The sequence below is a fragment of the Ascaphus truei genome, chromosome 6 (genome assembly GCF_040206685.1).
Source record: "Ascaphus truei isolate aAscTru1 chromosome 6, aAscTru1.hap1, whole genome shotgun sequence".
Classification (NCBI taxonomy): domain Eukaryota; kingdom Metazoa; phylum Chordata; class Amphibia; order Anura; family Ascaphidae; genus Ascaphus; species Ascaphus truei.
In genome coordinates, this window is record NC_134488.1 from 102,145,366 (window position 1) to 102,168,666 (window position 23,301).

The following is a 23,301-nucleotide window of genomic DNA, read 5'->3' on the forward strand; positions in this document are numbered from 1 at the left end:
CCGAAGGGACTTGGGTAGTTGGGGGAGTGGGACAGGTCATTACCCCTGCAGGCCCTAGGAGTTCCCCAAGCCACTACAGGTTGCTGTACTACAGGGACAGGCCCTAGGTTAGGGTTCCTGTCACGTTAGTACCATTTATATAGATAGGGACACAGCGGCTGCTGCTGTTCCTGTGGAAGCGGTTGGACCCACGTTGGGGTCCTCAGAGACGATTCCAGAGTGGGACCGCCCTAGCGGTCCGCACGTGCAAGGAGTTCGGTTGGAGGATCAGACGGACTCATCACACGTCTGACCCTTTGAGAAGTTTGTTGCTGACCCGAGCACCGGAGTGCTCGGCAGGTATTATACCATCACATGTGCACCAACAGGCCTAGAGGTTCTTAGTGACTGCGCAGTCACCCATTGACTATCTCTGTAGGAGTACGGGACATTGGGTGGGGTTCTTGGGACACTGGGTGGGATCACCTAGTGTTTGGGAATCGTCCTGCGAGACGTCACTGTTAGTGTCTCACCGTGAGAGAGACACAGGTTATCATTATTATTCGTTAGTAAAGTCCTTAGTTATATAATCACTGTGTGTGTGGTTTCTGATTGGGTTCCTATGTAGGGTCATTCTACACTTCCATAGAATCCTACACAGGTGGAGGCGCTGAAGAAGATCCGTTCCAGAGGATTCACCCCAGGCTCTCATTAGCGGAGGCTCAGACTTCCTGTGAGCCTGCAGGTATACGCACCACACCGGTAACACCGCATGTTCTACTCACCCACAATATATATATGCGATTGGGTGGGGTGGAATACCCGTTACATTTGGAGGCGCTGCTGAGATACACCTGGGGTGCCCTGTCCATTTTTTCTAAATTGTCCCGTCCCTATTTTGTCGCCATGTTTGCGAAGTCCGGAGACGAGGTCCTGGCCTGGGCTTTGAGGCAATACCTAGACCCTGGACAGGTAGTGGCGGTAGGAGGCATTCCCGTAACTATACCCAAAATGAAGGTTCGGGAGTATATGTGTAAAATTTCTGAGTGGCCATGGACATGTGTCTTAGATGAGGAGCAAGATCCCACGTCCACATGGAAGACCATTCTTTTTGTAGTAACCCACACTGAGAATATATGCCTGGCAAAGGCACCGTCCGCACTGTTCATGCCCGGGGGCCCCTCAGAAGGGTACCCCCTAGTCTACGCAGACCAAGCAGGATGGCGTTTCCCGCCAAATCAGGAGAGCGCACGTGCTGCTGACTGACAACCTGCACAGCAAGATGTTGCAACAATCTGTCCGGGATTGGCGCGAAAATCAGAGCCCCTCCCCAGTGATGTGAGTGACTCAGAGCAGAGCCAGAACTACTCACTTGTAGAAAGTGCCCTTCCTACAGATTCCACCAGGGGGAGCAAACACTGTAATCTGCAACCATACGTTGACGCCGTGCTAGACTGTTTGATCTCTGAAGAGGTGTATTCCGATGTTGCGGACCCTGCTGTGGGCCCGTGTGCCCTTCGATGGTCAGTCAGACCTACTGCAGAGGTACCATCGGTCCTAGGCTTGGGACCAGTACCTACAGACGACAAGGGTGAGTCGACTGCCCCAGGGGTGTTGGGGGTGAGCCTCCAGGTGACCGCGGAGCACGATGGCTCCTTAAGTCTGGTCGCCCGGGCGAAGGGCTCCCCTCTGCATCGCGTCCTGGCGGAGGTGTCCTCATTAGAAGATAGCTGTCCAGTGGTGCGAGTGGACCAGTGCCCACTGCCTATCGTGCCAGAAGAAGAGAAACCCATCGCAAGCCAGCCGAGTGGTAAGGAACCACCTTGCCCCCCACAGGCTCCGATGGAGTTGGCCGTGAAGAAGGCCAGAGTAGCGGCTTCTGGGCGGAGTGTGAGCCCGTGTGCTCCGACACAAGTGGTCCCAGGACTGGGATCCAACGCTCCCGAAGTTCGAGTCAGTGAGTGGGCTGTCCCAGAAGAGTTGGGGACAGGTTCCGATACCACCAAGGTGGGAACTGACAGCGTCCCCGAGGACCTGTTGGACACCGTGAATCACCGCAGTGGTAAGGTATCTACCCTTTACCTCCTGCCAGGTGAAACAGAGACTTTGCTGAAAGAGAAGCGGCCCATCCGCCAAGTAGTGGACCGTGGGAAAGGTCTTGGCCGCCTGGCCTGCTGTTTCCAAGGCGTGGATGACCAGGTAAAGACCGGGTTGAAAGACACTGTGCTATTCCTTCCACCAGGGGGAGGAAGTAGTACTGAACCAGTGACTGTCACCCCAGAGTGTGCTCTTCAAGAGAATTTTCTGGGAGAGGCTCACGGACGCAAAAGTGAGGTACCCCCACCTGATCAGTTAGGGGCACCCCACAAATGGTCTCAGCCAGCCTCGGGAATTATGGGGTGTGATGTGACATGTGTTGGTGAGGTTAAGGCCGATCTGTTAAGTGTACGGGGTATGCCATGCCATTTGTCAGTGTGTGAAATTGTGCCCTGTTATGTCGTTCCCCAAGCGAGGGCGTTGGGTGTTTCACCAGGGGGAGAGTGTAGCCAGGTCACCCTTTGCCCCCTGCGACCCCCTCGGGAGCCTCCGTGGGCACAAGCGATGCCGGGTACTGCCGGAGGACAGCGGCAGACCCGACGGCCATCCCAAGGGTGGGGGCCGTTGCAGGGAGCGGTGCGCTGTCTCCGCGAGCAGGCCAGTTGCCGGGGACGCGATCGGGCCGTTGCTAAGGCCGCGGTCGCGTCTCTAAGGTCCCGGCAGCCGGCGAGGAGAGCGCCGCCATTAATTAGCCATTCGCACATGCGCAGTGATCGCACATGCGCAGTTAGAGCCCCAGAGGCAGGGAAAGTCGCGCGAGGGCCAGAACAGAGTAGGGAAAGGTTGAGGAAGCCCCAGATAGCTCGCGCCTGCGCAGGAAAGGCGCGCACGCGGCCCCAATGCCAGGATAGGCTCTATGGGACTACAACTCCCATGGAGCATAGCGAGGGAGGCACCAGGTGCCTCATAGGAGCCAATAAGGCTGCAGGACTGCCCTGGAGGAAAGGATACATTTTGCGGGCTTGCACCACGCTAGTCAGTCAGCGGAGGGACCCTGTGAAGGAAGGAGGTAGGGTACAGGAGAGAGGGACTCCCCTGTATTAGGCCAGCACCCCCTTGGTCCAGGATAGTTCAGCTCCCCAGTAAGGTGAGTGTTGCCAGGGGCAGCCCTCAGATAGGGACCCTGCCACTTACATTAGTGGGAGCTGGGAGAAGGAAGTCTGCAGTTATAGAGTTGGAGTCAGGGAGCTGTTAGGGAAGTAGGGTGTAGGGAGCGAGTGCAGCTTCTGCCCCATATAGGTACCTACACTCCAGGTAGACCCCAACTCCCCACTAGTTGGGTGGGTAACTGTTGAGGAAGGTGATAGAGGGTTGGAGCTAGGGAGCTGTGAGGGAAGAAGGGTGCGGGGAGTGAGAGCAGCTCCTGCACCCCATAGGTACCCACACCCCAGGTAGGCCCAAAAACCCCCACTAGTGTAGTGGGTTAAGTACTGAGGGAGGCCCAAGATAGGGACGCTGCCCTTAGTGTTGTTAGAGTGCTGCCTTGTCAGGGTCACAGCGAGCAGTGCTGTGAGGTCTGATAGGCAGGCACCTTGTTGCGCAGCACGTTGGCTGCAGCCTCCAGTGAGTTACAGCTTGCTGCGGTAGGCGCTGGGACTAGTCAGAGAGTAGTGGGTCTGGAGAAGGGCTATAGCTGTTCTAGTCACCTTGAGGTAGCGCTAGGGGTAGGATGCCTGAAGGGATAGCCTGTTAACGAGGTCAGGAATTCTGGAGAGGATCTGCACTAGGCTAGCCAACAGTAGGTAGACGCCCAAGTACTGCATGGAAGAGTACTCTAGTCCATTCCAGATCACTTACCGAAGGGACTTGGGTAGTTGGGGGAGTGGGACAGGTCATTACCCCTGCAGGCCCTAGGAGTTCCCCAAGCCACTACAGGTTGCTGTACTACAGGGACAGGCCCTAGGTTAGGGTTCCTGTCACGTTAGTACCATTTATATAGATAGGGACACAGCGGCTGCTGCTGTTCCTGTGGAAGCGGTTGGACCCACGTTGGGGTCCTCAGAGACGATTCCAGAGTGGGACCGCCCTAGCGGTCCGCACGTGCAAGGAGTTCGGTTGGAGGATCAGACGGACTCATCACACGTCTGACCCTTTGAGAAGTTTGTTGCTGACCCGAGCACCGGAGTGCTCGGCAGGTATTATACCATCACATGTGCACCAACAGGCCTAGAGGTTCTTAGTGACTGCGCAGTCACCCATTGACTATCTCTGTAGGAGTACGGGACATTGGGTGGGGTTCTTGGGACACTGGGTGGGATCACCTAGTGTTTGGGAATCGTCCTGCGAGACGTCACTGTTAGTGTCTCACCGTGAGAGAGACACAGGTTATCATTATTATTCGTTAGTAAAGTCCTTAGTTATATAATCACTGTGTGTGTGGTTTCTGATTGGGTTCCTATGTAGGGTCATTCTACACTTCCATAGAATCCTACACAGGTGGAGGCGCTGAAGAAGATCCGTTCCAGAGGATTCACCCCAGGCTCTCATTAGCGGAGGCTCAGACTTCCTGTGAGCCTGCAGGTATACGCACCACACCGGTAACACCGCATGTTCTACTCACCCACAATATATATATGCGATTGGGTGGGGTGGAATACCCGTTACATATATATTCCGTCTCTTTCTCCATGTTACTTCCCTGCTTTTCCCCATCTTTCTTTCCCGCTATCTCAATAACACTGCTGCTTAATTTATAATGTCAGGGAGGGAAGGAGTTTACGTAGATTTCCAGACCTAAATTCCCTTAATTCAGATGATTGATTATTTTAATTGTATTTAAGGGCAGGGAAAGCATAATTTCCAATGAAACAAGAATATGCAATACATTTGCAGGCGACGCCATATTATCTCGCTATATGATAAATATTTCTAATATACAGTATGTCATTTTTTATTTGATCAGATGTTTTGTTGCAAACATAATTTTTGCATTACATGTATTATTCCAATCTTCATAATCGATAAGTTTGAGATTGTCTTCTTCAATAAGAGATTTACATATAAAAATGTATATCTTTATCCAGAGATGCTTACCCTGCCATAATTATATATGTTATCTCTTTAAAGGGCAGGTAAGATGTATGGAAAGTATGGCTTTAAATTATATATTTATTCATTTGTATAACATATGAATATCTCATAATAATAGAACCCAATAGATTAAATTGCCTGTCTAGAAGTAATTTCAGGGCAAGAATAGTTTACTAGGGCATCATCTTCTTAAATCCCTCCTGAGTTCATTAGCTCTGTTTAAAGTAAGTATTTGATCTGCTCCAGTTGCATGTAGGACACCCAGATTGGAGGTGGGGCCTCACAGAGATTTAACAACATTAACTTGCTACCTAATGCCATTTCCAGACCAGGTTGCTGGAGTAAGAAAGAGATGGAATAGAACCCTCAGACTGAGAGGATTTGATAATTACAGAGGGAGGTGACAAACAATACACAGCGAATCAGATTTTGAAATCCTTTGAATGTCACTTGTTAGCTAAGAAGGACAACAGCTTGAGTACAGGAAGAGAGAGGTGGCCAGAAAAGGACTGAATTCTCTGCTTTAAGAAGACGCGGCTGTATCTTCTTAAGTTAAAAATGAAGCTTGTCTCAGTCTTTGTGGTGTTGTGCCTCTTTCTGGCACATGTTTGCTGGGGTGAATATTCTCTCCCTAAGTTTGTCTGTACTCCAATGCCGCTGGATATGGACTGCCAGCCGAATATGCAACGTCATAGTGGAGGTGGCGGGGGGCACTGGATAGGTATGCAAGAAGAGGCTAAGGAAACCATCCTGCATCTGCGAGAGACAGTGGTACACCAGAAGGAAACCATATTAGATCAGAGGGAGACAATTAGGGAGCTTACTGTCAAACTGAGTCGTTGTGAGGGTTATCCTCAAGGCCGGGTGCATGAAGAGAGTCATGTTCATTCTGGTGAGCATGGACAAGACCGGAAGTCTGGGCATGAAGAAAGTTATGGGCATGAGAGTGTGCATGGGCACGAGAGGGAGCATGGACACAAAAGGGAACATGGACATGAGTGGGAAGATGGCCATGAAAGGGAGCATGGCCACGAGAGGGAGCATGGGAATGAGAGGGAGCATGGGAGTGAGAGGGAGCATGGGAGTGAGAGGGAGCATGGGAGTGAGAGGGAGCATGGAAGTGAGAGGGAGCATGGGAGTGAGAGGGAGCATGGGAGTGAGAGGGAGCATGGGAGTGAGAGGGAGCATGGGAGTGAGAGGGAGCATGGGCACAAGAGAGAGCATGGACATGAGTGGGAAGACAGACATGAGAGGGACTATGGGCATGAGCGAGAACATGGGCATGAAAATGAGAGAGAGCACATTCATGGGCATGAGGATGTCCACGGGCATAACAGAGATCATGAGTATCATCCTCTCACCCACCGTGAATATCGAGAACAACAGGCACATGATTCTTATCGCAAGCCTAGTGCCCCACCAAACACAATGGAAGATCCTCCAGAGGTGACGCCAGCTGGGATCCATCAGATGGAGAGGATGCTGCAGTCTTTTAAGGAGAGATTGGAACATCTACAGGTAATTGCTGTAATATTGGTCTTTTTAGCAATTACCTACACTTTATACATCATTGTCCATACCTACAGGATATAGCATGTTTCAGTAATGTGACCAAATGTTTGTTTTCGGAGTACCCCACGTACGCAGTTTTAACAACATCCTCTAGTATTAACTATATTCAAAAATAATGAAATACAGTAATCCAACCTCTGCAGTGTAAAAGTGAAGTTAACAATTAACATGTTATAGATCTAACCCTATCATTATTAAAGTGGTGTATGTACATATATCCCGAACGGTACACCTGTGGGCACACAACTTGTGTATGTGACAACGGTTAATACACACAGCTATCCAGCTGACTCACTTATCTTTCTGCGGGGTCCCTAAAATGAGCAATATCTCCCTCTAAACCATCAGACTTTAACTCAATTTGCTGCCACCACCAAAAATAGTTTCAAGTCTTATGTGCAGAGTTCTTGGTCCCTGTTTAGTAGGAAAAAATATGATTAACACACGATAACCTATTGTAGCAATCTGTGTCCACAATTTCCACAGTGGAACCCACTGGTCAAAATATATATATTTCACCTTCTTGTGAACTGTATCATATCCGACATATTTCAAATTTAGTAAAAGTGTCAAATGCTAAATTAACTATGTCACCTGGCATATATGGTTGGGGGAATTTTCCGATCTCTTTGAATGTGGGATTGTGGCAGAATGGTTATTTCTGTGTATAAAAATAGGCCGGTCATTCTGGTCTGACCCCAATAAAACAAAACATGTATTTGTTAAGATGTAACGTCTAACTCAAATCAACCTTTTGTGTGCCGGTGTTAGAAGACCGAATATTACATAGGTTCTATCGTCACAATATGTATACTGGTTTGTTTCGCTATTTAAAATATAAATAGATGCTATTTCTAGCATCCAATTTGCTGTATGATCATGTTTAAATAAAACAGCAATTGTTCTTTGTGGCTCAGAAGTAAACATTCTAAGCCAAGTGTAGAGGGATGTACCAGTGTTATGAGAAAACGCAGTGCTCATTTGCAGTGAGTATCTAGTTTGGTTGGATATACTGTACATGTCTGTACTATGTTTTCTTATGGTGACTAGGTCAGCATTGCTCTTTACATGCCTGTGTACTGGATGAGTGGAGCATACTACTCTACCAAGTGGGAAATAGATTGTGTGCAAAGTCTGCCAAAAAGGAGTAAATGTTTGTCCTTGTAATTCCAAAGTTGCTCGCCATCTTTATAAAGTTGATGAAAGCCCTTCTTATCCTGACAGTTATTTAGTTCTTTAAGAGGAAGGGATTGTACACAAGATTAATAACATTGCTGTACACCATTTTCGGTGGCTCCCTCATGATTGTTGTGGCATCCAGATAGTGGTTACCACACAGAAAGATAGAAAAGATATGAAACCCAGAAGATATAGCAAATATGGGTTGAGACTTTTACCAGTACAAAAAGGTATAACATATGTCCCAGCCAACAGAGGTCCATTGAGATGGCCGTCAAGGTTTGTTTGTTTTTAACTAACTTTTCCTAATACTTCTTCTGGCAGTTTCTATTTCACACCTTGTGCCACAGTTACAATCCCCTAGGTCCTATTCACCCAGGTTCTTGTGACCCAATCATATAGATTACTTAGACTGACTGTGTCTCTAGTTCTCTATGCTCATGGCTGTTTGGACCACCCTCCATCAAGAGAATATACACCCCCTAAGATTCTCTGAATTTATGTAAAAAAGGCCTCTCTGACCTTCAACACATACTTCAGTCTGACTTTTTGAGACTCGAAAACTGGATTTCCCAAAACAAACTGTTTTTAAACACTGACAAGACTGTAACAATGGTATTTGGGACCAAGACTAAATTTTTAAAGCTTCCAGTGACTGAGCTCCTGATTAGAACCAACGCTAACACCACCCTAACCCCTGTCACTAGTTTTAAATACCTGGGCATATGGTTTGACTCCCACTTAACATTCGGGATGCACATTGATACCCTGACAACCAAGACCTATGCCAAACTAGGGGTACTTTACAGGAACAAATCCTCCCTAAGTCTCCTGGTCAGAAAGCGTATTGCACAGCAGATGCTAATGCCAATTATTGACTATGGAGACATAGTATATGGCTCGGCTCCTCAAACCCACCTTAGCAAACTTGACACCCTCTACAATTCAATTTGTCGTTTTGTTCTCCAATGCAACTACAACACACATCACTGCGAAATGCTCAAAGAACTAGATTGGTCATCACTAGAGTCTAGGCGCAAAGTTCACCTTTCCTGTCTCACCCTCAAATACTTTCTGGGCAAGCTACCCAGCTACCTGAACAAGCTCCTCACCCCTACCACATGCAGCACCTATCACCTGAGATCAGACTCCAAAAGACTATTCATGGTCCCAAGGCTCAACAAAGTATCCGGACGTTCCTCCTTCTCCTTCCGTGCACCCCAAAACTGGAACAACCTACCAGAGACTCTCATATCCACCACCAGCTTAAGTTCTTTCAAATCTAAGGCTGTCTCACACTTTAATCTGGTCTGTAACTGTTTCATACGCTCATAATATATATTTTCTTTAACTGTGCACGCAATGTCTTGTATATAATGTATACCTTGTTCATTTATGTAACTGTACTTGTAACCATGTATTATTTGTTTTACTCTGTGCTCAGGACATACTTGAAAACGAGAGGTAACTCTCAATGTATTACTTCCTGGTAAAATATTTTATAAATAAATAAATTTAAAACCCATAGTTTCTATACTATTCTTATACTTTCTTATTCCCAGAGGTGAACTTTGTGGTAGTGCGCCCCTCTCAATGTCCTATGCCCCCTTTATGAATGTGAGTTAATGCCCCCTCTTGTACCCTATTCCTCAGGTTACAGGACTCTTTTCCTTTATTTCATTTGCCCAGTCATCACATTGCTAATCAGTGTCTGAGTGACAAGCATGATGAAGTGATATGCTTGGTACCAGAGCCTTGTAAAATGTATCCCTTTTTTCTTGGGGCAAGCAGAAAACCAAATAATACAACATTTACATTAAGCTTCAGTCAGGTGCCCAATAAGCCCGGGTTTTACTACCAGCCTGTCAGTATTTGTCAGGATTTGCAATGGACCACAGGGTGGAGAATCTTGGCAGCTTAGCGCACCACAGTAAAACGATGATAATTATGCAGATCACGTACATGGAGAGGAGGCATACAATTAGTTATAGGACTATGAAATGTAACTTACATAGTGATCATTTCTGGTATAATCCCAGTTGCACCTAGGATGTTGACCCACCATTCTCTCCCCTAATGAGTTACTGGGTTCTTTTAATGTTCTCGTGCATTAAGTTAGCGTGTGATTATTTTCAGAAACTAGCTATACTGGGACATACCAAGATAGACATCAGCTACTCACATTTCCAAATAGTTGATATGCATGGACCCTTCTGTTTCTCTCTGCTACACAATATGAGGCCATTGCTGTTGATGTTCTGTCTATTTTATTGGGAGACTACACATCAAGACACAGATAGGTTAGTCCAACCTCCACACCAGTGATGGGTTTCAACCAAATACTTAAAAAAAATAAACAAACAAAGTAAACCAAAACATTTCAGCAGGGAACACAAAAATCAGAGGGACATAATACTAAACTACAAGAGCTTATATATTCACTGTTCAGCATAAGAAGCAGGATTAAATGGAGTTATTATTGAAACCAACAAGACTCTGCTCTGTGGAATTTTACCATGTTGTAAATATGTGTAGTTATGAAATGAAGTTTATTCATGTAGAATCCGGCTGAGGTAAAAGGTCATGTCTGTAAAATAGTTAACTATGCTAAATTCCTACATTAAATTGCTAAAATACTTGCACAAGGAAACTCTTTCTCAGCATATGTGATACGGTGCGGTCACAAGCTTGCACGTAGTATGAAACTGTTCTGTAGTGCTGACACATACCCTTAGCAAGGCAAAGTCTTGTTCAACCCTCTCTAGAGGAATGGCCCCTGGGGGTAGTTGCCATATCATAGAATACTTTTCAGCTAGCCAAAGGTTATAACACATGAGCAGTGACCTGTGATATTGTATAGAGAAGGGGTGTCCAACTGAAGTCCTCAAGAGCCACCAACAGGCCAAGTATTAGGGATTCTGACTGAGCCACTGATTGAGCCCCCTGTGCGGACGTAGGGATATCCTTAAAATCTGACCTGCTGTGGCCCTTGAGGACTGCAGTTGGCCACCTCTTGTGTAGAGTCTTCCCTGTGCACACAAGGACAATGTGTGATCTTTGCTACTGTTTTGCAGCTGAACAGAAACACTTCGCTGTTCTCTACATCTTTGCGGGAAGCCCTACAAAAAAAGATAAGCATATTGGAACGCCAAATCCATGAGACGCACAACAGTACCGAAAATCATAAGGATCATGACCAGACCCACACGGATCCTGCAAGACACAAGCCAGACACCACTACACTTGGTGGTGAAAAAGGTCAGCCATGTTTTTGCACTTCTTATTTCAGTAGAAACACAACTGGATTCTTCCAAATCCTCTGCAATGTAAAACGCGTTGCTGTGGGAGAATTCGGAGATGCAATCGGGTGCTCCTATCCAGAAGTGCGCATAAGGTCTCAATTATACCAAGAGCTACAGGGCGGCAGTGCTATCCTGTGACATCACCCTGCGCTACCGCCGAGCGGCATCTTGGTTATACCAGAGAGGCAGTGCAGAGGAGGCTTGGAGGCTCAGCCGTGAGCGGTTCGCCCTCATTGGCTGAACCGCTCATGTGACACGGCCGTCGCCAGAGAAAAACATATTTTGAAAGTCTCTTCCCCAGCCGTCCGCTTTGCAGTACGGTGCGCTGCAACCATCGCCATCGGTATGCACTTTAATTGTAGTTATACTAGTTGTTTTGGTGCCACACAGCGCCGCTCCATGCAATGCCGCGCGTGTTTTTTTGCTATAATTACGGCATAACAGAAGCAACATAGGCTGGTCACAGGCGATGCCAAACTCTGTGCTGGCGGTGGTCAGATTCTTCCCTGAGCCTTAGATCCACTTCTACTACCATTTGTTTTTAACGTTGTTCTCCATTTAAGTTGTTTACAAATGAGAGTGTACATCCATTTGTTTAATGATTTTTATCCATAACGTTCAGATTGTCTGCACTATTGTGTTCCTGTTCCTTCTGGTCCGAGTTCCCCTCATCACCTTACTTGCCTTTAGAGATCACCACACTGACCAGACTTACACCACATTGTTCTTTTTCCGGTTTGAATCCTGCACTCCCCATACTTTGAAGAGACTTCCATTTAAAAGACTGATTTGAAGAGAAACCAGTAATCTTCATCTAATTGCAGTGGTTATAATCATATGGCATAAAAAAAACAAATGTCACAACTATGGGGGTGAAATTTTTAAAGACATTTTATGAACTTTTATAAAAGGCTGCCATGTTAAATAAGCCTTATCATTTATTAGCACAATAAACCTTCAAAATAGAAAAGTTCTTGGAATTTCACTACACCATCCCATCCTGGAATACTCACATGAAGACCAGGTTCAACTAACATATCACTCAATGTATTTACTAACTTAGTATTGATCTTCTTAATGCTCTACTCTCACATTGTCTGCCATTTGAAACCATACCATTGCCTTTTATCAGAATATTTTCTACAGCTAATGTTCTGCCTTCACAACTGGCACGGCTCAGCCATGCATCATATCCTGTTATGTTGCCTCATTCAGTTTGGAAGTAACCCAATGAATTTTTACTTTAGAGCATGTCACGTCAAAATAAAAGGAAAAAATGGCTTAAATATTAACCGTCATAACTACAATATAGAAGTGTTTGTTGAGTGTGTTTAAGGTTCAGTTCTGCAGGTTGTGAATGCTGATTCTTCCCCATTTCTTTTCGTCTTCCAATAGGACATAAAGCTGATAAACGGTCCAATGACTTCAGGGTCAGTTTCCCTCTCAGAACAAACTACATGTACGCCAAGGTGAAAAGGACCCTTCACCATGAGATTTTTGCCTTCACCATCTGTTTGTGGCTAAAGTCTAACTCTTCGCCAGGAGTGGGAACACCCTTCTCATACTCTGTTCCTGGTCAGGCCAATGAGGTGGTGCTGATCGAGTGGGGAAACAACCCTATGGAATTGCTTATTAACGACAAGGTAACAATTGACATTTCTGATAAGTCTACTCCTCAACATTTGGGGAAAATTTAGAGATTTGTGTTAAGAATCACTCTACAGTTTTATATTTATATAAAGGATGACTTTTATTCATCTATTAAGTAAGTCAGGTTTCCCTGACCAAACAAGAAAACCAGTATTACAATGAGGCTCCTAGCAACCCCAAAAACCCAAGAAATCATTGCAACTAGACTTTAGAGTTAAAACTGTTCACAAATGTGAACTTGTTTTTATTCAAGACAGGGCAAAGTTAGTGAGTACGTCAGCTACTTCATTCATTATTCAAGACACAGATTATGGCAATATTTATCAAGTGGCGCCTTTGCAGAAGACACCTTCTGGTGAATTCACTTGAATGATCTATAACAAGTCTTCTGACCCTGGAAGGAGTCTTCTGAAATGGTACTGTTTGGTAAATAACAGACTATAACTGACCCCTCCATTTCAATTTCAGCATTGATCATTTTGTGGAGGGTTAAAATATCCAGATGGCACTCCAGTTTCTATTTCACAAATAAAATTAAAAAAAAGATTCAGGGAAGTTTGACTACCCAAGAAAGCCAACATAAGCAAGCCATGGTAAATGCACTGGATTATTCTTGAAGGAATAGGTCAAGTTAACGTTTTCTTGTTTCATCAACATAACTACATGCGTCTCATTTATTTAGGCTGCCACTCTACCACTGGCCATTAATGATGCTAAATGGCATCATGTTTGCATCACTTGGGCAACCAGAGATGGCATATGGGAGTCATACCTAGATGGTGTGAGGCGGGGCAGCGGTGAGAGCCTGGCACCTTGGCATCCAATAAAACCTGGTGGGGTTTTTATCTTGGGACAGGAACAGGTAAGGATTCTTGAATGTTGACATATTTACACCATACGCAAAGTTGTAGAAGTTCCAAAAACAATTACCGTCAAAGGCAGCGATAAACATATTTTTTCAGTATGACGTCAGGGATCTAAAAAACATTTTCATAAAGTAAATGTAAGGAATGGAATTTTACAGTTGCTTTCATTCTGCCCTAAGGAGCTAGAAAGAGAATATATATATGTTCGATGAGGTACATGTAATTTGGACAGGTTATTGGAGGACAATTATTGGTATCATTAAGAGTAGCATACTGTGTAGATAATACAATATATGATAAATGCAAAGCATTGTTAGAAATATGACTACATAGGTATGTAGTGGTGAATCAATTTCCTATGAACCCTATTCAATCTCTAACACTATTTTCCTGATGTTAGGATACATTGGGAGGAAGATTTGATGCCACGCAGGCCTTTGTGGGTGAAATTTCGGACTTTAACATGTGGAGTCACATCTTGACACCTGGAGAAATTCTGAAGCTGGCCACTTGTGCTAGCCATTCCACTGGTGATGTCATAGAGTGGGCAGAGTCTTCCATGGAGCTCCATGGGGGGGTGTCCAAGCTTCCATTTAACTCTTGCCATTGACATGCGGAGTCCTTCCATCAGCAGCATGCTCTGTTAGGGGACCCAAACATGGAATGGGTTCCTGAAGCCCCAATGACTATTGCTTCTGTTGCAGTAGAAAACATCTCTTTGTCGAAATTGTTCTTACAAGTTTATGTATTGTTTCTTGCTTTGATTGTTTGTGTGATATAATGCATCATCCTATTGCTTGTGCATAGAAGTTTAAAACATATATTCTATTAGAAATATCATGGGTTATCTGATCCAACCACCAAACCGCTATTGTTATGCTTTTCTTTATTCCCATATATTCATTATTCAAAATTGAGCATATGATTCCTGGTATAATTACATTGTAATGCACTACATTGGTGAAGACAGGGATGCTGGATCAAAAGATGGAAAGGTCTGAAATATTAGCCAATACACATTGCCAGTTCTGGGATCAGTACTGTCTATGACTCTACACCTTCTGATATCCTTTACAGTAAACCTTTGCATGTGTTCTGGCTGTGATCATGCAAAATGATTTACACAGTTGAAAAATATCAGATAATAGTATCAAGCAATGCATGACTAACGGGCTGTGCATCATTATGCTTTAGATTCAACATCTCTCAGGATCATAAAGACCTCATTTATGATTTGAAAGAAATGTTATATAATTACTATTCATAGCAGTTATGTGCTTCTATGACATTATACCAAGACATTGTTTTTATTTAGATGCGTGTATATTTTGAATGCAGTTTGTATATAGTTATCTATGTTGATTGCCTGTGTAATTCCCTGGCTATTGTTTCAAAATGTGTTTATTTTACCTGAATTCTGGGGCTGAAAGAGCATTGTAAAGATTCCATCAACCACTTTGATGTCACCGGTAACCATGTACTGGTATCAAAATGACTGCACCTGCTGCGACGTGGAAGATAATTATCCGTGTGCTATATATATATACATATATGTTCATAATGCGTACACTATTTTATGGATGTTTCTTTGGATTTTATTTACTGGTGTATTTTAGTGTTTATATATATGGATCACTTCTGATTGCTTGTATTTTCATACTCCTGCTAAACCCAAAACTGCCAATTGTTCCGTTTCAGATTTTATTTTTTACCCGTTTTTGCAAATCACACACAATGCTGTGTGAGTAATGGTACATTTAACCCTTTCCATGCTGAAGAGAGCAGCAACAGCAGAGCGCAATCAAAGGGTTAGAACAAATAATGTTAACATGTTTTTGTTTAAAGTGGTAAACAGGAGAAAGAAAGGAGACAAATGACTGTTCCAAGACCATTATTCTTCAGAAACATTAAATACAAATTGTTGATCAATTTTCAAATGTATGATAAAGGATGTGAAATTCAGGGCGGGGGTGTGCAATGGTCAACGTGAGTCGGTCGGCATGGTATTCTGCAAACAAACAGCAGCTTTTGGTCTTTAAATAATTAACTATTTTTTTTTAATTGTAATTTTTTTTTTGCTTACCTTATTTCTACAGGAGTAATTTATTTCTATGAAAAATATTAAAATGACCCGTAATGTAATTTTTAATGCTATGAATACTCAACCAAAATCTAAAATCTATATGCAAATTATGTTCTAAATGGAAAAAATCATGTCAGTGTAACACAGTGTTTTCCAACCTTTTTTGGTTAAGGACCCTACAATTATATTGTGACATTCTGCAGAACCCCAACCCTCTATACTAGCACATCTGATCTCAGATGCATTGTAAATTCTTCAGTATTTGGTACAATTTTCTAATGAGCTGAAAATTGCAGGGAACCCTTTAGGGATGCCCAGGGAATCCAAGGTTTCATAGGAAACTATTGAAAAAACACTGGTATAATACCTACATGAACCACATCATGTAACTGGCATTTTGTTTTCTTGTTCCACAAGAGTTGAGCCAGCTGTAAAAGATCATGTTAATTACAATATCCTGCTTCTAATTTTTAAGAGCGCATTTGAATAGTTTTTTTTTTTTTTTTTAACTTTAACTCTATATGGTGTGCCATGCATGAAACAGTCAAATTGCAGGTATAGGTATCGCAAAAGATAACACACTATGCATGCATAAAGCGGGCCTTGGTCTTGCCTCTCACCAATCTGAAATAGAATGGTAAAGAGCACCCATAGAGATTTGCTGCTACCCTTTTATTCTGGCTTCTAAAACCTTCTGTATTCCTTTAGTGTCATGACAGACCCACATTAAAAAAAGAAGGTGCCCCATGGCAGCTAGTGTAACATAATTCGTGCAAACACAAAACCCTTTGGCAGAGGCACTACTAATCCAGTGCCGTCCGGGAACATTGCACTCCCCTCTACTGAGGAATAGTAACATACCAGTCTACAAAAGCTCCCTGCAAGATCAGCACCTACTTAAGATTGTTTTTATCCTTATTTGAAAACAAAACCCTCTGCTCATCATCTCATTAGCAAGAGGATCTGAGCTGATGTCATCGCCTGACAGAGACAAGGTCAAGAGCACAGTATGTAAGCTACAGTGTATTTATAATAAACTCCTTGATAGACGATATGAACTTACCTTTATACTTTAAAGCAGTTATTCAAACGTTATTAATATTGCAACATGAAATATAAAGCCAAATTTCTACTACAAATTTTAAGTAATATTTCCCTCCAACAACAAGGGGCAGATTCTACTTACATCTGGTAAATGATCAAATTATCCTTGGAGTCATTTTTTATTATTTATTTTGCCAACTAATCTACCTTATTTATTCCGCACTTTTTAAAGCAGCATTATTTGGGAATATGTTGTAATCACGTATCTTCAAAGTAATTTTCAAAGAAACTTGGTCTGAATGAGCTCTTTTTAGAGTATTAAAGCAAATCACGAGGTTTGTGAGGGCTGCAGCTGTCCAGTGGATACGGAGTTGGAAAACTATGAAGCGCGTTAGATCACAAATGGTTTTCTATCACCACAAGTACATATTTTAGGCAAGGTTTTCTAAATTGCCGTGAAATTTCTGAATTTGTCAAATGTAAGGGACAGATACAACAATTCTTTGCAATGTTCTAGTAACCATTTAGCAAAGTAAAGACTTTCCATCTCTCAGATTAACATCCGTCAGTTTTTATTAAGTCAAAAGTTTGCATACATTAATATTAAATAGAAAAAAAAAATTACAAACAAAAATCCAACCCAATAATACCATTTCCCTCCCGTTTACAAGGAAGGCGAGGTCCCCAATCCAGATACATCTTCACAGTTCTTCCTGTCCAGAGAAGGTGACAGACAGGCACAGTGCGGTGGGGGAATAAGGAAAAACCAGGTCCCCTTTGGCACAATAAGTTACAAAACCTGCCAATGCATCACATTACAAAACGGAAACATGTGGTTCATAGTTAATGCCCCCTTAGCTTTCAGGGTATTTGTGCCATGTGTCCATAGGGCTGCCACAAAAGGTCTTTAGTTAACTCCATTTGCTGCAGACAACTCTCCTAGCAGCAGAGTTAATGTGCACGTGTCCAAAATCATGTGCTTTTATTTCCTCTGCAGACTGTCGCATTACGGAAGGCTTTTGGTGTGTGTGTGCGCATCACCAATGTCCAATTACCAAAAGTAACCTCCCTTTAGATACTGTAGTGTCTTATTGCCATTTGAACAGTGTGGTACAAAAAAAAAAAATAAGGAAGGAATGAACGGTTTTGATGTTACCCCAAAATGTGACAAACCTGTACAAAAAGGTTCTCAGCTACTTATAAATCCAACATTTTAATCAAAATAGCAGTGCATCCAAGATTGAAATAATAAAGCTCCATTAGAAAATACAGTTTTCTTCTGACCTTTGCGCTAAATGGTTTGGTCGTAGTTTCACTTCTATGTTAGGCATAGAATTGCCTAAAGTCTCACTGTGCTTTGCTGCCAATACCTCACAAATGGAATGTGATGTATAGATCCCTCCCAGTGAACCATGTCAGTCACATGATGCTAGAACTGTGTAAAAACCGTTGACATCAAAAAGTTCTCCAAATAAATTAATGTTAATTGTAGTAAAACTAATCCCTGATGCGTAATTTTTGGAGGGCTTCTTTGCAAATACCAACATGCTGAAATATAAAGCCATACGGAGCATGACTGTATTAACCAGACAAATCAAAGTACAGTACCACATGCTAAGAAAGCAGTGCTCAAAAAGTTATTGTGGCTCTCTAAAAATATTAGACATTAAGATCCAGCCAGATCCTTACTCTGGCAGGGCAACAGGATTGCAAACCACTTTAAAAAAAAAAAAAAAGCAATCCGTGCTATCATTTTTTTAAACCAGATTTGAAGCAAGGGGTCTCCATAGCTAAACCCCATTAATTGAAGCTCTGGGGACCACCTTCTTCCAGAGATACTGACCTCCGTAGGGGGTGTCGGTGTGTCTGTGCTTTTCAAAGCTCCCGCATAACGTAGGCCAATAGGAAGCCGCACCAGATGACATCACGGCTTCCTATTGGCTCGCAGGTGCTTTGAACAGCATCCATTAAATGATCCCTGTTAGCAGAGCGGCTACCGGCACCTACCATGGAGGTATCTCCGGAAGCAGGGCATCCCCAGAGCTGAAATGAATGGGGGTCAGCTCAGGAAACCCCCTGCTTCAAATATCCCTCACCGGCTTGGATTGCCACTTTAATATTTCACCCACTGCTGCTTTCTCCCTCACGTAGCGCAGCTAATATACTGCAATATTTTGGCGATGACGCAATGCACCTGCAAGTCTCATCTTCAAACAAAATGAAAAATCGCTTTAAAACAATTCTTTACCATAAACTAAAATAATGAACAGTATAAACTGCGGTTATACTGTTCTGGTATATGCCCTTTACTAGTCATTTATGTCTAGGAGCCAACAGGAAACCAGCAGTCTGTATCAGAAAAGGGTAAAGCACCACAAAAAGAAGCCAGCACCACAATCAGAAATTAACAAAAAAAAAAAATGTACTCATGAAAAAAAAAACCAAGAAAGGATTTTTTTTGTTTTTAAAACATTTTAAAATCAAAAGAAATGATCACTGCACTGTGTTTGTCAAGAGCTACAATCCATTTAGGCTGCTAAGAATGGTTGGGGCACTCCACGGCTACTTCTATTGCAGTAGGCGAAGATGCACTTTAACAGCCAGATCAAAATACCGCCTCAAATCTAAAAGTAAGAATCCAAGTCAAACCTTTCCAGTTTGCACAGAAAGATAATTATAATGTTCAAGACCAATTTACTATTCTTAAATGGATACGCTCGGTTTAACACATTGTATGTTAAATCTCCAGAGACATGTAGGGTAAAACAAACAAAAAAAATAATTAAAAAAGCCCTCTTGTGCCCATTCTCAAGCAGAGCAGAGGCATCTCCATATAGAAATGACTGAAGGTGTTTATTTATGATTACGGTGCTGGCAAAGTTAGAAAGAATTCAAGATCATATATATATATATATATATATATATTACATTTTAAGATAGAACAATAGGTGTTTCAAATGTTGCAAGTCAGTGCACCAAGTGATAAAAAGCAGGGAGTAGGTCAATGACAAAGTGGCTGCTGGACGATTCGTTTGGTCAAAAAAACAAACAGAAAAATCCACTTTGCCTCTTCAGGGTCAGACTGATAAGGAGTTGCTGTTCTCACACTCCATTCAGTTCATTAACCTATTCTTATTGCCTTATTCCAGGACAGGACACACGCACAAAAAAATACCCCTCTTAAAGAGAAGGTTGAGTTGCTGCCATGTTACATAATATTGCAGAGTTCAGTATAAGTGAGCCATGACTTTAATGTCAGTATGATAAAAGGAAGAGTGCACAGGAGCCTGCAAATCATATCACGTTTGCAGCAGTGCAAGCCTCATTGGGGCAAGACAGGGGTTCTTAAGTCCAGTCCCAGGACACCCCGCTGCCCCCAACAGGACAGGTTTTCACCCTGCTTCAGCATAGGTGGCTCAGTGTCTTCAAATGAGCCACCTGTGCTTAATCAGGGATATTCTGAAAACCTGACCTGTTGGGGGTTCTTCAGGACTAGCGTTTAGAACCCTGGCCTGATTGCATATGCAACGTCTCCAATGCCTGGTTAAACCGATGCCGTTTCTTGTGGATGAACGATTGGACTAGCTATGCCTCAGTCAGGGGAAAATACATTAGTTATGTACAAGAGATTGTGTTGCGTTTTGCATCTTAAAACTATACCCGCGTGGGCTGTGGCTTCCTGTCACCAACACCAATATATGATGTGCTGAAAGATGACTTAAAAGGTGATTGCGTGTGTATTTTTAACTTTGCTATACAGGCTTGCCACATTTATATTGCTGACCAAGTATATACCGTCAGAACGCCAACAGCAACGCACGCAAAGAAATGCTCTGCTGTCCCCTTCTAGCAGTAAAGGTGATAAGAACCTCCGTATCCAGTGTGTTTTTCAGCATTTCTGGCCAACTCTCCATAAATCGCTATACCCATCGGTTTCCCATCGAGACATCTGTGCATGCAACATTCTCTCCAGGACATTGCCCTGACAATCTGTTCGCAGCAGTTCTCAAATGTGTTTGTATTGGCAGGGAGCTCCAACATGACCCAGATTTACTTATAGCTCATACTTAACAGTGTTGAGGCATTTATGTTACAAAGAGTTTAAAAATGGCAGTTGTCCAGAATACCTGAAGTTGCAGCTGGAGACCAAATGTGGGGAGCAGTGTCTCAAAGCAATGTTTTGCAGACCCTTCCAGCACTGAAATGGTTACAGGTGCAGCAAGGTCAAGTGGTGTCTGAAGGAGCTGAATGTCATTTCGGTTCCAGACAGGGTATCATTTGTTTAATGTCAAGACCAACATGGAACCAGTTTCCAAAGCTCGGTGCTGCCGTTGTGTGAATGTTGCAGGTGGTTGTTTTTCTGCCAATAAGTGATGCAATAACCTTTATTTGCCCATGAGGTTTAGCGTTCAAATGAACAAATATTTTTTACATCTGGAAAAAAAAGTGCACAGTCCAATAACAGGAAACCTGCCACATTGGCTCATGTTCATTGCACCGATAGCTAGATCCTCTAGCGAGGATCGTATTGAAATGTTGGGAGCCTGGAAATATTCCAGCTGTTGGGAGTTTAATTGGAAATTACAAACAAGTAATCTGAGCCAAAGAATCATCCCCTATTCACAGCAGATAACCTGGGGCAGGTTTCAAATGTTACCCTAAAAGAGTGTGTTTGGAAGAGGTTGTTTGTCACAGGTTGTGATTTCTGCCCAGATAGTAAGTGAAATAACATGGTCTTTTCATGACTGTTCTTGCTGTTGCTGCAGCTGTTGCTTTTTCTTGACAGAGATCCGTTTCTTCCGAGCCGCCAACATCTCATAGAATGGGTCCACACTCACAGCTGCCCTGAGGGAGGGGAAATACACATTGAGTTAGAGACTCTGTATTTGCAGTGCTAAGCAGGTCATAGCTATAAAACCAGGCTCAATGTGTGCTTTTAGTAAATGCATTTTTTTGGAATCCTAAAATGTTCCACTACCCTTAAATCGTATACACTTGTTTTTGGTAAAGATATTTAAAATCGTTTTCTTGATTCTATACTACGGGCTCATATTTCCCAAAAAGTGCCATTTCAGGACACCTTCCCGCCCACTGGAGTGAATAAGTAACAAGTATTCTTGCAGCACTCAAAAAGGAGTCTTGTGGAAAAAGACCACCTAGCAAATATGGTTCTCAGTTGTCTTCAGTATCAATCCATGCACAGTTATTAAGGTAGAAAAGGACCTTCTTGCCAATGCCTATATATTATTTGCAATACCTCAATTGCGAACTATAGGGGAAGGGGGATGGGTGGGAAACCCTTGCGACTGCTCAGACGAGAACTAATTAAATACGATTGGTGCTACAATCTGGGGTAAAGGGCAATATGTATACTAAGAAGAAAAGGACCCCAATAAATGAGAGCTCTCTATCAAGTGTTGTCCAGAGACAGCAAACAGGGATAGAGCTGGTGAAGGTAAGAGGAGCAAAGATTGCCCAATGATATGACGTCAAAAATTAAAAAAAAAAAAAAAAAACACTATCGATGAGCTGTGTTCCAAATATAAAAAAGGTTGAACGCAATAAACGTGCGAGTCTGAATTAATATGATTGACTCAGCTAAGTGCCACGACGAGGAAGCGAATTAAAACAAAAGCACACACCTAAAAGATACACGTATGTGTGAAGAGGTCAGTGTAATTGGTAGGGCTTGCAGATGTTGGATATTGTGGCCGACTCCACAGGGTCCAATGTATATTTTTCACAATTATCAATTAACCAGTCGATTGCCGATTCCCATGTGTAGTGCAACAGTCAGTGCTACAGAAGACGTTAGAGCTCATCTCATGAAGACGCCGATAGGCACATATATGATTAGTCAGCTTTAAGGGCATTCACGGGTGACTGTTAACCCTATGCAGTGGGTACTATATACCGTTATAACCACTCCTGGGTATTAATCTGGATGAGGGGATAACCTACTAGTGGTTAACCCTGTGTCGCTATTGGACCTAGCATGGGTATATTAAGTGCCAGATAATAAGCACCTTTATACCTCCATAGCTATAATCAACGTCGATACCTATTGGTCTGGATAATGGGATAGCCTGTGAATGGTTAACCCAAAATCACTATTTGACCATGGTAGAACATTGGCGTATCACCAGACGTTACTCATATATCCAAGAGGACAGATGAACACTATATACGGAGTTTATATTATAGCGTATGGAGGCAGTAATCAGGAAATTCCAGGGATGGTCTTGATCTGACCCCCCCTCCAACCTCCCTTCCTAACCTGGGTATAGGTCTGGATAAGGGGATAACCTAGTAGTGGTAAGCCATGAATCACTATTTGACCTTGTGTGTGTATTAAGTGCCAAGAAATAAGCACCTTTGTGCCTCCATAAGTTGGTTAGCTCAGTAGCTATAATCACTGTAAATACACGCTGTTGGGCTGGATAAAGGGATAGCCTATTAGTGGTTAACCCAAAATCACTCTTTGACCGTGGTAGAACAT

The 23,301-nt window shown here is 43.2% G+C and overlaps 2 protein-coding genes across 3 annotated transcripts in view; one reads left to right on the forward strand and one right to left on the reverse strand.

Moving 5' to 3' along the window:
* Window positions 1-5,409: 5,409 nt before the first annotated feature.
* LOC142497517 (neuronal pentraxin-2-like) lies at window positions 5,410-15,612 on the forward strand. Its single transcript, XM_075605387.1, has 5 exons — window positions 5,410-6,624; window positions 10,932-11,115; window positions 12,555-12,802; window positions 13,492-13,671; window positions 14,076-15,612. The coding sequence occupies exons 1-5, from the start codon at window positions 5,665-5,667 to the stop codon at window positions 14,283-14,285; spliced, it is 1,782 nt and encodes a 593-aa protein (XP_075461502.1). The 5' UTR covers window positions 5,410-5,664; the 3' UTR covers window positions 14,286-15,612.
* The window catches only part of CYTH2 (cytohesin 2), a 28,730-nt gene continuing 19,548 nt past the window's right edge, over window positions 14,120-23,301 (reverse strand). For both annotated transcript variants that reach the window (XM_075605390.1, XM_075605388.1), the window contains one exon: window positions 14,120-21,647. In XM_075605390.1, coding sequence (XP_075461505.1) covers window positions 21,618-21,647 — 30 coding nt within the window. In that variant the 3' untranslated portion in view covers window positions 14,120-21,617. The remainder of the gene's footprint in view (window positions 21,648-23,301) is intronic.

Excerpts from the sequence above, each read along its gene's own strand:
- LOC142497517 (XM_075605387.1), top strand. The coding sequence starts at position 5,665 with ATGAAGCTTGTCTCAGTCTTTGTGGTGTTGTGCCTCTTTCTGGCACAT. Across the intron at positions 11,116-12,554 it reads TACACTTGGTGGTGAAAAAG|GACATAAAGCTGATAAACGG; the intron begins GTCAGCCATGTT and ends GTCTTCCAATAG. Across the intron at positions 12,803-13,491 it reads AATTGCTTATTAACGACAAG|GCTGCCACTCTACCACTGGC; the intron begins GTAACAATTGAC and ends TCATTTATTTAG.